The sequence below is a fragment of the Bactrocera latifrons genome, unplaced genomic scaffold (assembly GCF_001853355.1).
Source record: "Bactrocera latifrons isolate USDA-ARS-PBARC rearing strain unplaced genomic scaffold, ASM185335v1 scaffold_227, whole genome shotgun sequence".
NCBI classification, from domain to species: Eukaryota; Metazoa; Arthropoda; class Insecta; order Diptera; family Tephritidae; genus Bactrocera; species Bactrocera latifrons.
In genome coordinates this window covers 283,507-300,652 of record NW_017535819.1, presented here as the reverse complement: position 1 = coordinate 300,652, position 17,146 = coordinate 283,507, and the positions used below count along the sequence as shown (strand labels likewise).

The following is a 17,146-nucleotide window of genomic DNA, read 5'->3' as shown; positions in this document are numbered from 1 at the left end:
ACACACATACGCACGCATGTTGGTCAATACTGGTTCCACTACATTTAATTTTATGACTCCTCAAAGTACTTACTAAGAAATTTTCACATCACCTTCGTGTGTAATCGCAAGAGTAACTGTATGTGCATTTATGGAGGTATGGGAGGCTGGCTATAAGATCGCAGTGGGTATTCCTGGCATTTGTTGTTGTTATTGGTATTGTCATCATTGAAATTACTGTAGCGAGGCATGCCAACACTGACCTACGACCGTTGGTGCGATGTGACAGCTGGTCACTCGTCTACGGCTCGCCGGCTGCGTTCGGCTTCTTATGGAACTTTTGAACTTCAATAAGGCGAATGACTGGAATTGGCATATTTCACTTGGCATTGCGAGTTCGGGCWATAACAATTTGTAAACTGGAAATTGGATACGAGTCAGGGAATTCAATTCAATGGGCCAATAGGTTAAARAACTAGCCGAAAATGATGGTGGACGCAAAACATTTGTGCACACACGAAATTGAAGAAGCTCAGTGAGTGCGGATTTAATATACTGAAGTTGGCGATAAGTGTGTGTTTGAGAAGAATTTTACGAAAGCCGAAACCCGTGGGATTAGAACAAAGGAACTAAATTTGAAAGGAAATCCCAGTTTACAAAACTATTGACAGCAGCGACACTGACCATAGCACAAATTTCTTGCGAGATCGCATAAACTGTAGGGCTGATTCGCGTATATACAGACGGACATGGCGAAGTCGGCTCAGCTCATCATTTAGATATATGTATATTGGATAGTCTGAAAATTCTTTTCATATTTTTAATCAAACTTCAACTTAATTTTTTTATAATTATAACTTTAATGAACCAAATACTTACCATTTTGGTTGACCCCTCTTTCACATTTTTCCGCTAGGACATTATTCCTTCGGTAAAAAGCTTTCTGGTTTCTCGGCGAAAAATTGCGATAAGTTCATACAGACTTCTCTTGAAGCCAACTGTGGTCCATTAAGGGAGTTCCGCATTGACCGAAACAAATGATTGACCGATGGTGCAAGGTCAGAGCTATAGGGTGAATGTATCAAAACATCCCAGTCAAGCTCCCTCAGTTTTTTCCGAGTCATCAAACATGTGTGTGGTCTAGCCTTGCCCTGATGGAAGACGAAGTCCTTTATGTTGATCAGTTCTGGCCCGATTTTCGATTAAAATATAAAATTCGACCAGACTAGAGCAACTCATAGTGGATTATTCGTTTCCAATCCCACCAAACTTTCAGTATAACCTTTCAAGGCAATTTGGTTTTGCAATCTTTTGTTGAGCTTCACCACCCTTGGACCATGATCTTTTTCGCAAATGATTGTCGTATTTGATTCACTTTTCATAACTTTTCATGTTACCATTTGCTTCATAAATGGTTCGATTTCATTTCGTTTCAGCAAATAATTGCAGAGGTTAATTCGGTCCATTAAATTTTTCACAGACAGTTCATGTGACATCGAGCTCTTTTTGTGGTCAGCATTTTTAAATGGTTCAAGACCGTTTGATGATGAATGTTAAGTTCGTTGGCGTTGTCATGGTTGCTTATGTGTCGGTCCTGGTCAATCTTTTCTATGATTTCATCGACTTTTCCAACGATGGTCGAGCGAGGTGCATCTTTCACATTGAAATTTCCAGAACGGAAAAGAGCGAACCATTATTGTGTTATAGGAACTGATACAGCATCGTTTCCGTATGCTTCACAAATTTCATTTGTGGCTTGTGTGGCATTATTCCCTTTTTCCCCGAATTTAGTTTATCTTTGGTTAAAGGAAGCTTTAAATCTCACCTTTTCAACATTGCATAGTATGACACAATGTGATTGGTAACACTGGAGATATACGAAAAGACTTTTTCAACTGCCCAATATATTTCTTTCAGGGTATAAAGACCGAGTCTATAAAACTTTTCTAATCTGGTAACACGGTAACCGAGTCGTAAGGCGAAAACTGTCTAAAATTATAATCAGCATGCCATAGATTTTATTTTTGTATTTAAGATGGCTCTCCGTTCATAATACTACGACACAGCTTTTTACGTATGTTACAATCCATATGCCTTTCATATCATGCCAACCACATATATGATGAGAACCTCTTTTACATATATTCCGAAAACGGTGTGAACAATAATTTATTTATTTTTGGTTGAATACGAAGTAGCTCTCCCAAACATTAAAGAGCTCATTTGTGCTATCGCATGTGGAGCCAGAATCAATAATTATGGTAGTAGTMTCWTAAATGCACTTCTAACATTTTAACCATACACCGAAAAGATTCCGCTTCAGAACATATAATATATTATGCATTGCTGTGTATGTATGTATGTATGCACGAGTGTGTTTGTCTGGCATATAAGAAGCACACTTCGTGAACCAATACAAGTCAATGGCCAGAGATCAGTGGGACACAATCACAGAAGTCATTTTGGGCAGATCGAACAGGAAGTTATCAGCGGCGAAATGGGCATATTGCCACGCCGAGTGGCACACAGCGCATTATGAAAGCCAAAACCGATCTGTATACACCGACCGACTAATAGCATTTGCAGTTATTGTAATATGAGTTCATGGTACGAAGAATGGCAACGGCACAGCAAGCCGATGTGAGCTGAGCGCGCTGCAGCAGACGAAGAAGAAGAAGAACAAGGTAGCGATTTGGCGAAATGGCAAATGCCGCATTATTACTATTATTTGAACTTATTGAGCAGCGGCGCGGCAGCAGCCCACTTACCGGCAGCAAGCGCGTCCAGTGAAATTGTTGCACTCGCGCTCGTATTTGCTCGCGACCAGCGCACATCTTTATCGCGGCACAATCARTACCGCCACCGAGCGCCGCAGTCCCGACTTGCTGCTGCMCTCCACTGTAAGCATCCGAGTGGCGGTGGCAGGCCAGAGCGTGTTGCACCAGCACATGCAGATCACCTCCCTCCGGGCGCCCGAAACGCTGATGCACATGCGGTCAGCTCAAATTGATCTTGCGGCCGCCATCTATCGCTGCGGGCGCTGGTACATGCCACCTTTGCTACAAGGTGTCGCGCATGCGCACAAAAACCTTTGCCAATATGTGGCTTCGCGTGTGTGTGTTTGTAATTGTGGCAGAAAATTCAATCATCATTACSRCAAATRCATACGGTTATTGGTGCTGTTGCCACCGTTTTGCTCTTGCTGTCCGCTGCTGCCAATGCACGGATTTTTATTGCACTCGTAGCAACAATTTTGGCTAATTTGCAAAACGTGATCGGCACACCGCCGATTGGCCGCGGCTGTGGGTAAGGGTTGCGGGGGATGTTGGTGTGCTGCAACAAAAAATGCATACGTGTTTATGAAAATAAAATATGTATGCCATTTTCGAGAAGCCAGCTTCGGCCACCTCCGAAAGCTGTTAGTCTCATCTAGCCCGCGGCTTTGGGYAAAAACTCAGCGCTGCCTCTTTTCTTTTTGTTTATTGCACCTCGCCAGTCGTCAACAGCAATTACCGGCTGCAACAACAACAACGTCRGCGTCAGCATCARCCACTGCCTCAGCTTCAGCGTCTCCGAATATTCGGAGCCAAATTGCTGCGATGACATTCACCGCAATTTATTAGCTATGTTTGCCGACAATTACCGAATTGTTTAATGGAAGACAGCGRATCGGCAATTCGCAATCAAGTACTGGTGTTTTGCGATGTTACGAGTGTGTACCTTTAATACGCTAACATGGCTCTTAATAGGTCAAGTCGCAGTGTGGTGTTTGCCCTGCAGGAAAAAACCAAACTAATACCAGTGCAACATAACCTCAATTTTATGGCGATAATAGCGCTCACCTTGCAATTGYCTCTAAGAAACGCGTCTGCTTTACTTTTGGAAGTAAGTTGTACTTTCCTCTTCAGTTTTGCCAAGCTTTTCGTTCCAGTTCCCCCTCGCACGGAACTTCTTGAAATAGTTCAATTACGGTCAGGCAGTACCGAAGCCTAGGTTTGAAATCACTTAGCTTCACTGAACAGTAAGTTGTGGTTTTAGCCGATTTAAGAAAAGGAAAGGAAAATGGTAGAAGGAAAGTAAACTCTGGTGTATGAAGTCTGTTCTCGTGAGTCTAAATACTGCTAGGAGAAGCGAGCAGTACTAGCAATAACTATGGCAGCCTCGAAATCCAGCGCAGGATAACTCTTGCCAACAAGCGCTACTTCGGACTGAGTAGGCGCAATTGAGGAGTAAAGTCCTATCTCGACGAACAAAGATCAAAGTCTATAAGTCACTCATAATTCCCGTCCTGCTATATGGTGCAGAGGCATGAACGATGACAACATCTGATGAGTCGGCGTTACGAATTTTCGAGAGAAAGGTCTGTGCAAGACTTATGGTCCTTTGCGCATTGACCACGCGAATATCACATTCGATGGAACGATGAGCTGTAAGAGATATACGACGACATTGACAGCGGCTGCGCTAGCTAGATCATGTCGTCCGTATGGATGAAAACACTCCAGCTTTGAAAGTATTTGACGGAGTATCTTCTGACGGAAGGAAGACCTCTACTCCCTTGGAAAGACCTGGTGGAGAAGGACCTGGCTACACATGGAATCTCCAAATCTTTGCCAAGCAGCAAAGAGGAACGACTGGGCCGCTKTTTTAAACTCGGCTATAACCATGTAGGCGGTGTCTACGCCAATAAAGAAGAAGTAGAAAAGAGCAGATTTATTCTACTGCCCGTAAAATGTACTACCAAATATTGTTTGAAAAAATTATAATTATTTACCAATCATCAAAGAATATACATTTATAAAAGGTGCTTCGACCGGAATCGTTCGATTTTTGGTCGATTATTTCTCATATATAAATTAATGGAGAAATACCAGTTTGTGTGGTGTGTGGGTAACACATCATTCCTCATCAATGACCCTTTATTTAAACAATATGTCTGCTTATGGACTTGTCTAAGCTTGCTAAGCAACCCAATAAGAGCCACAAGTAACGGTCTAAAACGGAAAGTTCCACATCTTTACATGAAGAAATGAATTTACAAGTTTATTGAAGATTTTATATTAGTTTGCTTAGCACTAAGTGGATGCATTGAAGCGATGGAAGCGGTGAATCTCCATTGATCGCCAGCAGAAATGTCAGATGTGCTGAATCCAAAGTTGAGCTTGCGAAGCCATAGAAGGAAATTGAGGTTTRCATGCTTATGTTAAATGCTAAGCAAGCGTGGAAGTTAGAAGATTTGTGGAATTCGCGAATGCCATTAGTTATACCGTTACAGAACGATTGAATAGCTGGCTCAACAAGATAGAGAAACRGCAATATGCCAATATAAAGAATGCAAAGATTTTCACGTGTGACAGACATACATATGTGTATCTTTGTGTGTGTGTGTTCTGGCGCGGCCCATGATTGAATAAATATTTGTGCAAACAAGCGCATAAGCAAATTAAGTGCCGCTAATAATCGAGCATTCGAAGAAAATTGCAGAAATTAATTTGACTGTTTGGCTGCCAATGAGCGTTCTGAGTCACGTTGCGACGAAGTGCAACGAATCGCATGCGCGAGCTTTGCTTTCGAGTGAAACACACAGCCGACGAGAATTAACTGGCAGCGTCAAACACCAGCTATTAAGCAGCAAACATTCGATACATACAGACACATGCAAGCACACACATATTCGTAGATATGCTAGTTAAAGGAATGAATAAATAATCGTTCGACCATAACTGCCAATCATAATTGGTAGTCCGTAGCCCCCTGTGTCCTATGTCTATTGTATTCATCATCCACCGACAGCGCGCGTTGCCGCTCGCCATTCGATCGACTTTGGTACTGCGATATTTGTTTTTGAAGCGGATGGCGCCAAGTGCCATTGAATTGGCGCACTCATTGTGCCACTCAGAACAGCTGTGGGTATCAATTCGTGCACCGACCGACATCACTGTCGGCGTCGCCGCCGCCGCCACCGACAACACTGCGCGCAACGTATTCCATTAAACTCGGATTGTACTCTCATTTTTCATGGGAAGGTCGTGCCGCAGCGCAACGGCCACTGCAGCGGCGGAGGCAGAAGCGGCKCACTGAAACGACAGCTGCAAGCAGCAGCAACATTTCAGAGGCAGCAACAATTGTTACTTTCAATTCGATTTAATTGAGCACAAAAAATTGCTCGAGCAAAATGATCGACAGCGAGCTAGCATTTTAGCTTCGTGTATATTTAAGTTCTTTTCTGCAAGGTGTTCTTTGCATTCCTCTTATTGAGCSYTGGCAATCAATTAGTCAATTACATCAGATGTTTTCCTTGCACGATTGATGAGTCTCAATAGCTCTTCGAGGAGGTGATCGCATTGTTTTCCAATTATTTTAAGAATACTTGTAGCGTTTGTTCAATTCCAGGATGTACTCGTACTCGTATGTGTGCACGTATTGTTCCTTTTTAAGTGATTCAAGTTTTTTTGTTTCTACTATTGTCAGTATAAGAGTGTAAACGAGAAGGTTTATAATTAAAATGCACTGTCCTGGCGCCAATATATATTCCTAGGAGGATAAACAAAAAAATGAGAAGAAAAGCTCCATCGATTGCATTGATCACAAAAGGGCCACGAAGACTGTTGGCGTGCTTACAACTCGTTGATCAGCACCTCAAAGCATAAATGTATACAGCACTTATACCCTGGTAAACCAGAGCATAAATACATTCTACACTTATACCTTGGCCGCAATGCGACTCCACATTGGACTGAAATTTTTCAGCCCTGCCTGTATTTAGGTTCAAACCACAGCCACCACGAATCTCCACAAAGGGCCAAACCCACTGAGCAGATCGGAGTAAATTCCAAGGSYTAACTGCTCCCCGGGGTACCTGGTTATATTCCCTGGTGCGACTTTGTAGCTTTTGGTACCACCAGTTGAGCTCCCCAAACTCAATGACTGGTGATATTTGTCGCTAGAACAACAAATGTCTTTATATTAGGAATTAATATCATTTTAAGCTGAGTATTATAGCACTATTTCTGRCATAGACCATGCTGACATTTAAAACAGACCTAATTGGCAGACACAGTGCATGTGGATTTTAGTCGSCTTTTACGACAKKCATGCCTTACCACGGGTATATTCTTCCCCCTACCCGCAGGGGGGAGCATGTCCGACAATTGGAATTTACGTGGCCGTCAACAAACTAATCGGACCTTATCAGTGTGGCTTTAGACCTGGATCCAGCAGATTTTTACCAAGCGCCAAATTCTAGAAAAGAGGATGGATCGGTACTCACTACCTCTTCGTCGATATCAAGGCTTAGCAGCTGCCTTCATTCCGCTAAGTCTGAATTTAGTATCCCCGTAAAACTAACACACAGGATCGGTAAGAACCTCTTCCAGCCATTCGATACCAAACGAGATTTCAGACAAGGCTCCCTATCGTATTGATATCATTGATCAGACTGTGTAAGCAAGCGAAGCAAATGGGTCTGGAAAAGAACGAGGGTAAGACAAAATATCTTCTGCCGTCAATCAAACAATCTTCGCACCCGCGACTTGGCCATGTCACTCTAGACAKTCATAACTTCGAAGTCGTAGATAATTTCGTCTGCCTTGGAACCGGCATTAACACCAAAAACAACATCAGCCTCGGAATCCAATGCGAAATATCTCTTGTTAACAGGTGCTACTTTGAACTAAGTACTGATTATTCCCGTCCTGCTATAGGGTGCAGAAACATAGACGATGATGACGAGTTTTCGAGAGAAAGGTTCTGGGAAAGATGTATGGTCCTTTGTGCGTTGGCCACGGCGCATATCCCATTCGATGGAACGATGAATAGGAAGAGCTCCGCTCCGTTGGAAAAGCCATGTCGAAAGGACCTAGCTACACTTGGACTATCCAATTGRCGATTGGTTCGGGGTTGTAAACTCGGCTATAACCTAGTAAGCCAACAAAGAATAGGAGCTCGAAAAAATGTACACCCACAGACACGCTTCAAAGCTTTATTTTGACAAAATGTGATACTTAAAAGATGCTATCGAACTATGTACATATATTCTAAATCCATCGGAACCTATCACATTTTAAATACTTAAGGCGACTTATTCTCAAGTAAGGGAATCTATTGGAACTATTTGAGATACCTTATTGAATTTAAATGCAAAATGTAGCCTTAAGGGTTAACCCTTTCTCAAAAGCTAAGAAAATTCCTCAATAACCTTATCTGCTATACCTACTAAACTACCCATGAGCAAACATACTGTTTACGCCCTTTCTATCGGCGGAATTATTTTCCATAACTTGCAACTTCCCAGAAATACCTGTTCGTATGTGTTTGTCGAAAGAAATAAGCGCCAATTTGTCATCCGTCACAAATTACATTTTAATCGCTTCTTAAGTACAGATTATTACTTCGGTATTTTTCGTGCCACTACTGACTTTGTGACACAATTTCTCACGAAAATTGTCGCATTTGCAATTTAAAGAAAATCACAAAACAAAAAACCCCCCAACTTATCTGCTCTACTGTTTCACATGCAGCTTTATCGCCCATCTGCTTGCCGATTCACTTTCTTCTTCGTGCACTCACCATCCGTCGGCTGTATCTTCTTCATTTAACTGTCATCTTTGACGTTTTTGTCAGCTCCCGCCTAGGCGGCGCACAATCTCGCACCACTTTTGAACCGCAGTCATTGTTTGTGACACTTCAGCAGCAACAACAACGACAGCAAAGCGCAGAAGAAACCCGCTTGAGAAAGATTTTCCTAATGTCATTGCTAATTAAGCGCATTTCAAGAGCTTTTCTCACCGCTAATTTGTCAACGAGGCGGCGTTAGTTTTATGTATGCATGCGTAGGTATGTGTATGGGTTGGCTCGAAGAAAGTCGAAAACATAATTTCTTGTAGATTAGAATCACTTTCGACAATTCATTAAAAATGCATTAGTGTCAACGCAGCGCTCGCTAAAACGGCTGAGTAATCGCCGAACTATATTAAATAAGCGCATACATACATACATACATACAAACAAGAATAGTGCTTATGAAACTCTGGAAACACTGGCATTTAGGTGAACATTAACTACGCTTTGTCTTAATAATATTTGTACCATTGCGAGGTAATCTCTTCACAGAGGGGCATTCGTGAAATTATAACGGCAAACAGCTTGCGCTAAATACTTTTCGCCGAGCAAAGTAGGAAATAAGTCATTGACCTGCATCCATCAGCCTTATTATATAATCATTCCATATAGTCCATACCGTTATCGAGCTCCATGGCTGGTGCGCCACTGACTTGTGCCCTCGCAATAGTGGGACGAAATATGGTCGGGTCTGGTTCCGGTTGGAATATCTATTAACAATTGTGTAAGCATGTAAATAGTAGAACCGTTAGTTATGCAAGTAATTGATTATGATGATACAATATTCCAATTGGACTCACAGATCCCACTCTCCAGTACCCCTGCTCTACGTCTGCATACCTCGCGCTGGCCGAGGCGAGTAGAAGGTTAAAAAGCAAAAGCGTTACAAAAAGTATTTTGCTCAGTTGGAACATTTTAATTTTACTTTACTAAGAAAATTGAAAATTATTCAGCGGCACTTGTGCTGTTATTCAGTCTGTTGTTGATATGAAACTGCTCGCTTATTGATGCGATCTCGTAATTCTCGCTCTCGCCACCCAATTCTATGAATATATGTATGTGTATATGTCTRTATTCGAATTAACCCTGGGATTCCCGTGAAATCAATCATTAGTGGAATGAATATATATGTATGGTTGTTATCAATTTGCAAGATGAGTCGCGACCCGCTTATCGCCTTCCACGTAATTATGAGGTAAATTATCTTCGTATGATTCACTCACAAGCTTACATAGACGACATAAGTGCTAGTAATAAAACCTGAATTTCTAGAAAGATGAATGTTTTTTTGTTGATGCTTTACTATGTATTGGGTCGTTCACCAAGAAATTTGGTTTTACTATTTCAGCATTCAGCAATCTCTCGAATTGTTCGACGATTCAAGATCCAAGTTGTAGGAGCTCAAACTAATTGTGGTACTGACGTCCGGTCAAACGATAAAATATACCGTAAAATGCTGTTTTCAGTCTTCCATATTCGATAGAACACCATTCCAAAGAATTTAAGAAAAACTTCTACAAACAAGTCTCACTATATAAGCAGTCCAGATGAATAACGGTGCTTAAGTGGGAAGTTGGCTGCGATAAATTCAATAAGATCTGCTGCTGTCATCAAACGAAATATTTGGAGATGTCTGCAACGCTAGGACACCCTGTGGAGCGATCAAGGCCGTGTTATATTTGCACTAATTAATGCCTCACAGCTCTTCATAAGTTTTCAACCTGCAAGGAAAGTTTTGAGCTCTTACAAATTACCAATCTTCAACTACCTTCCTCAACCGAAAGTTTAGAATAGTCGGCCTTTTCTTTCGGATAGTTACATTGTGCCGCCAAATAATTTCTCCGAAAGTTTTAGCTTACAAGCAAAATAGGATCGCACTCAACACAACATGATAATGCTAGACTCGTACCAAAAGACCTGAATCCTTTGCAAAAACGACGCCGAGAAGAGGATTTCAAGCTGATRTCCCTACATTTAGCCGTTCCCAGTCTGGTCTGGTCTAGGTAACCGGACCCGGATTTCTATCAAGACAAGGACTGTCAACTAGGCACCATTCCTCGAAATTACTTCAGGAATATTTTATTCTGCTACAACATGAACAACACGAACATTCAACAAAAGCATCAGTAGCCGCGACGAGACGTGGGTTTATGAATATGACATCGAAGATGTCCAACTATCTGCCGAATGGCGCTTCAAAAATGAGCTGAAGGCCATCCGATAGGATGCTTACATATTCGAATATACCGAAAATTGTATTAAGGGTTGGGTTGGTCATGCTTGCATTGGATCAGGAGTAAATTTTGAAGGAGATAATAAGTATTTCTGTTAAAATTCGACACATTTTTTATTTTTTGTAATTCCGTGTAAAATTTCATAATTACTTATTCACAATTACAGGTTCAGGAAACTTAATTTGATTTTTACCGGATTCTCAATAAGTTTTATATTGTGCATAGGTCGTAGAGACTGGTAAACGATTTCTGTCATAAAGCTAACTTCAGCGATGGACCAAAGGCAATTCCAATCGAAATATTAAATAACATGCTTACATTTCTCCAGTCCAAACCAAGTACGGTTTGAAGGCAATGGTAGGGATTTGTAATGCAATCAGATTATTAGACCAACTATTAAAAATAAAAAAACACTTTATAAATAAAAAAAATATTTTCAAATTTATTGCGACTCCATTATCCAATTGTTGGTATCACTCTTTCAGTAGAACAATCAACGGTCATAAGTACACTATGACGAACCCATCAAATATCGAAAATGCAACAACAACAAAACTAACTAATAACTACACCCAATACTCGTGCGAGCCGTGACAAATAAAATTAAAATCAGAAGGTCGCTGGTAGAAAATAACTAAGTTTGAAGCAACAWATTGCAGTGGAAATGCCGAACGTAAATATTTACAAATCGAACAAAGTGTCAGCGTGTTAGTTTGTGATTAAAAATGCTTACAAAGCAAACCGAGCGCTAAAATTGGGCATGTCAAAATGACTTTTACCACGCTGGGCTGACTGCTGCTGCTGACGCCTCGTTGTTGCTGGAAAGYCAATTGCTACCGCAACCACAGGAGTCGCCACCACACAGCACCACACAAAGTTCAATTGCCAACAGCCGCGTTTAGCAATTGCCATCGGACACCCCGGCCGCGGCGCGTCGCTGCGACAAATCGTCAGCAGAATGTCGTCGCATAATTGGTGGCAGCGGCTGCGGTTGTAGCTGTGGCTGGGGCAAGGCGATGGCGGTTCAATGGCAGGCGGCCGGGCCAGCAAATGGCGATGGTGGTCTAATCTGTTCCGCAATGGGAAGCACTCTAGTCCAAATTGCAAATAAATTGCGAGATAAATTGTTTGTTTGTGTCAATATTTTTCTATGTAAATTGGCAAATTTGAACTAAGGCAGCGACAAGCGGCGCAAAGCGCTCCCTCGGCCGCCGTTAAGCCAGCGCTCGTAACTTGGCTTAAATGGCAGTCACTTCGCCGCTTTGCGATATCACTGTCAATGTGAGCAACAACAACACATAMCAGCAAACAGCAAAAACATGCCGTCACCAATCGCACCACCATCCATTGTTCGGCTGGTGGAAATTAGAGGGGTGCAGCGCGAGTGCCAACGGCAGCAAAAAGTAAGAGACTTTACGTTGTAGGAGGTCAAGYGATTTGTACTTGATTTATAGCATGGCGAGGAGAAATTTTTCCGCCAACTAAACGATTCTTGCACTCAAGCGTCGTTTGGGACAACTCCACCGCTGCACTTGAATATGGCATGGCCTTGTGTGTGAGTGTGCATTTATTTATTTAATTGATCGAATTTTTCTGCGACTATTTATAAGCTAAAAATGCTTTGATGGAAATACATAACATACAATTTATGATATTAAGGGCACCTCCGAAATCGAGATTTAAACGCGGGCTGGTAAAGTGATTTCTTAACAACTTAAATACAGCTCACTTGTCCGAAGGCTATGAAACCCCATATATAAACCAATATGCTCATGTCACTCTGCCTGCGCTTCTGGAGTATCCCAGAACGACCTGACAGTGTCCTCCTAACACCTTTAGTATTTATTTATTTTGATCTATGGAACAACGTGTGTACCCCACAAAATGGACGAAGAATTAAGCAAACGCCAATGCCAATGGGGAAAGCTTTGGGAGCGTTTTCARCAGAAATAGTTCGACAATGCTAAGCAAGTACATATCGAATGCATTTCCACACACCCACAATAGTTTGGTTAGTTCACAATAACGGTAAATGTACATACACTTGTCAGTGCAATTAATTTGGCAGCGTCAATCGCAATAAAATAACCGAACCATTAAACTTAGGGAAACCGAATAACAAATGTTCAGCGATGCTTGCAACTTCATATCAGCCCGGCAATCGCCAATCGGCCTCAGTTTGAGACATGGCTTCGCATGTCTACCCCCGCTGCATTTAATTGACTGCTCCTCTTCTGTGTGATGTGAAATCGACATTTTCAAATCGGAAAATCGCAGAAATCTTTCACAACACTTTGCATTCACTCAATTCCCACGCATCGTTAAATAGGTAGGTAAGAGCGATCGTCTTCAATCTTACATTTATACGACCTTATATAAATGTATATGTATGTATGTATGTAGTAGGTATGTAGCATAGCTAGATGCCTGCGTATGAAGATGCCTTACGTGATTTTGGCGCTATCTTTCCAAACAGACTTTAAGTTGTAATTTTTTTGTTCATTTTTTAAGACAGTCTAATCACTGTAATGTAATCACTTAGTGTCCCAGCCAAAACGCCATCCAAAGTGATGCTCGTTGATACTCAGATTCGAGCATTTTATGGAATTCTACGAGCGATTGCTCCAGCTCATAAGCCGATGAAGTTACTAACCATTAGTGTTTGACTTATATATTTATTTGTAACCTCATAAAACCTTTTCTTGGTAGTTCGATGATTTTCCTCTATACACATATATATTTTATTCATTTAAATTAACAATGTGACCTTCCCTGGTCTTTTTATACGCATAGCTTAATGAAAACTACGAAAAACTCTTAAGTAGTATTCCTTCTTGATAGTTTCATCGGTCAAAAAGAATGMAAAGTGGTCTGAACCTCAATAATCGACGAAAACTGTTCACATAACATTGATTTTTGACCTGCTTTGGTGTGGATTTTCAGCTTCGGCTCACCTTTTCCACGATATTCGGCCGACTGATCGTATCTTTTCGGCTCTTAAGCGTAGATCCAAAACTCATCGYCAGCAATAATACGTTCATGAGATTCTGGTAGTCGGAAAGCATTGCTTCGCAGTCGTTAACCCGATGTTGTTTTTCGAAAACATTAAATGAATTTGGAACTAATAGTGTTTGTACTTTTCTTAGGTTTTCACTGATCCTTCCGATATTCCCACGATTCCCGTAAGATCTTTGACTSTGAATCGTCGATTCTCATGCACCAATTCCTTTTTTATTGACGTATTGTTCAACAGTTGATGTTGATGGCCGTCTCCGACGTGGTTCGCCGTCAACGCGTTCTCGGCGCTCTTTGAGTAATTTTTACCAAACAAAAGACTTCCCTGGGRCAAACAATTATCACCGAAGGACTGAAAGTGTGTACACCCTGTTTCATTATTATATATTTTTTTAAATATCACTTTTAATTAAATGACGATGTAATTTAAAATTCCAACCGATTGTAGTCATTGTTTAGTCATTGACTTATCACACTCAGCCACTTCATCATCGCAGCTCATCACTCAACCTAGCTTTTGGTTTGACGCTTTGAACACCGTTAAAAATGTACAGCAATTACGGCAAGTAATTCGTTAAATTCCTCGTTTGTCGTAAAAAACTTCAAAATGTACAAATGCGCGTTCACGCCCAAGAGTATTTTTTCTTGTTAACCAAAGCTTCTGTTGGCATTCGAGGTGTTTCTTCACACTAAACAAAAGTCAGAAGAAGTGAGAGCCACACGTACTCGTATTCACCGCCGAAGTGCGCTGTGAACGCCATAATGTCTACCGTTTCGCCCCTGCAATGCAGTGACCGAGCGCTTAGYGTGTTCGTCRGTGGGCAGAGGGCGCGAATGAGGTTCTTGACTGTTTCCTAGAAGGTTAATTGTSAATTGTATACACAAAAATTCGTTTCACTCAAAGTGAAAAAAGCGAAAAGCAAGCGYACATAGACACATGCTGAATATGAGTTCATAAATCTGAAAAATTCTTAGGAGAGCCAACCAAGAGCAGACATAGCCGTTGCTAAAAATGTTATCTTAGTCATGACTTGCTTCTTTTATTAAGAAAATCTTTTTTCATTTAATTAATAGATTTATTGCTTTGGTGTTTTTATCAAATCATCAGCAATGCTTATCATCGATGGGATTTCCATTAGTCTCGTYAATTAATAAAGAGACGGTATTTACACACTTTTGTTTACATTAATTATTTATTTGCTTTTAAGATTACTGACCTTCCGGAATAAGTCAACTCGTTGAAGGTTTCGATTATTATATTAGACACCACTTTTTTTTTTTTTTTTGTTGTTTTTGTTCACGTAACTATATTTTGCATAAATTTTACTCTATCCGTTATACGTTGATACCGTAAGTGGCTTCAACGCCACTGTGTTATGGCCAAAGCGAAGATATTTGGAAATATACGTGTATATAGTGGACACTTTTTCATTCCTGCCAAAGTATAAACTTTTACAAGCATAACATTGGTAGGTGAAAAAGTCTTTTCGTATTTCTAATCAAACTTCAACTTATTTTTTTTTATAAATTTATGATGAACTTTAACGAACCAAAATTGTACCGTTTAATTCGACCACTTTTTGTCATTTTCCGCTGGAGACATTGTTCTATCAGTGTTAAATGTTTCTGGTTTCTCTTTGAAAAACTACGACATGTAATTTTCACAGTCCTCTCTCGAAGCCAATTTTACTCCAACAAGGAAGTTCTGCATTGAGCGAAACAATTTATAGCTGAGTCATCAAMGATGTGTGTGGTCTAGCGTTGTCCTGATGGAAGACAAAGCCCTTTCTGTTGATCAGTTCTGGCCGTTTTTTCGATAGTTTGCTTCTAGCTCACCAGTTGTTGACAGTAAAATGTAGAATCAATTCATCGACCAGACTCATTGCTCATTGCGGATTATTTCTTTTCAATCCCACCAAACACTCACCATAACCTTTCAAGGAGTCGATCATGTTTTTGCAACCATTTGTTGAGCTTCACCACGCCTGAAACATGATCTTCTTCGCACATTRTTGTCGTATTTGATCCACTTTTCGTCTCCTGTTACCATTCGTTTCAGAAATGGTTCGATTTCATTTTTTCACAGACAATTCTTATGGTACCCAAACACTGAGTTCCTTTKTTTAGCCAGCCTTTCTTAAATGACTCAAAACCGTTCCTTATGGGATGGTCAATCTTTTACATAATTTCATTGATCTCGTAGCACTGGAGATATATAACTGCACCGACATCTATTGACAAAATAGGAAACGACTTTTTCGACTACCTAACATTTAGTTACGCGGAGAGGCGTACATCCATAACCAAAGGTTTTAGTAGTTGGGAAGTTGTCATATARTTACTTGTTTTAGATAATTTTGCTTGAGTAGTTCATAAGATGGGAGAAGACCATAGTATGAATGGCATTTCCTGCCACCCATGATTTTCAACGCAAGCAATTTTAATATCTCGTCAAATTGAATAACTTCACAAATACAGGTATACTTCAAAGTGATCTCCATCGTTTATGCACTAAACTGTTATACTATAAAAGGATTGAAACTCAAAAACACCGACGAATGACGATCAATTTTTTCGACGAAATAAAGAAGTAGTATCTAAAACTGATTTACTTTTTTATTAATTTCTTATAACTGTTAACAAGTTGAGTATAATTTAATAAAATTATATTTATTTTGCTGTAGGTTTAAAACCTAAAAGTGTACTGGCCGCCCACTCCCCAATTTGGAGGGCTATTTCCATATCGTCCGCCCAAGTGTTGCGAGTACTGTCCGGTGGCGTCGAATTCGTGTCGACCATTGCGGCTTTGCCAGACGGGCACACGTGTATCAAGGCTCAAATCTATGCCTTGCTTAGGACTGCCACCTCCCTGTAAATTGAACTGAGGTTGCCTTTGGGGCGACTGTGGGTTCTGYTAAAGAAGAATATTATCATGAATATAGATAGACAATAGTCAAATAGTCTACTTACTTGGCGCCACGGATCCTGTCGATCATCTCTGGGATAAGCTAGAACTGCGCTCAAAAAGCAAATTAAAATCAATACTTTCACGAACATTTTTGCAATTCTCTCGTTCGAGTGTTCAAAGCGCAGTGAGTGTGAGTTCAATACCGAATGTTTACTTTGCAACAGATACTGCAAATATTTATAGTGCTTTTATATGCAGAATTTAAAATTWAAAAAAATCCCCAAATTGAAAGTCCCTTTCCAGCTTGAACAAAAGATTATCAATAAGCCGCGCTGCAAATTATCAAATAATGACTGAAAAGAGGGGAGTCTTTTGAAATATGATCAACAAA

At 40.7% G+C, this 17,146-nt stretch overlaps 1 protein-coding gene and 1 long non-coding RNA gene across 3 annotated transcripts; both read right to left on the bottom strand.

Annotated features, from left to right (window-relative positions):
• Positions 1-8,899: 8,899 nt before the first annotated feature.
• LOC108968720 lies at positions 8,900-9,574 on the bottom strand. The gene is made up of 2 exons (XR_001993353.1): positions 9,399-9,574; positions 8,900-9,308 (listed from the first exon to the last, which is right to left on the bottom strand). It is a non-coding gene; the product is annotated as an uncharacterized LOC108968720 (long non-coding RNA).
• Positions 9,575-16,456: 6,882 nt separating this feature from the next.
• LOC108968721 (diptericin-like) lies at positions 16,457-16,988 on the bottom strand. 2 transcript variants are annotated; one of them, XM_018932904.1, is made up of 2 exons: positions 16,818-16,988; positions 16,457-16,761 (listed from the first exon to the last, which is right to left on the bottom strand). In XM_018932904.1, the coding sequence occupies exons 1-2, from the start codon at positions 16,902-16,904 to the stop codon at positions 16,534-16,536; spliced, it is 315 nt and encodes a 104-aa protein (XP_018788449.1). In that variant the 5' UTR covers positions 16,905-16,988; the 3' UTR covers positions 16,457-16,533. The 2 variants fall into 2 exon arrangements, with proteins under 2 accessions (XP_018788449.1, XP_018788450.1); XM_018932905.1 differs by having other exon boundaries at positions 16,457-16,758.
• Between the last annotated feature and the right edge of the window lie 158 nt (positions 16,989-17,146).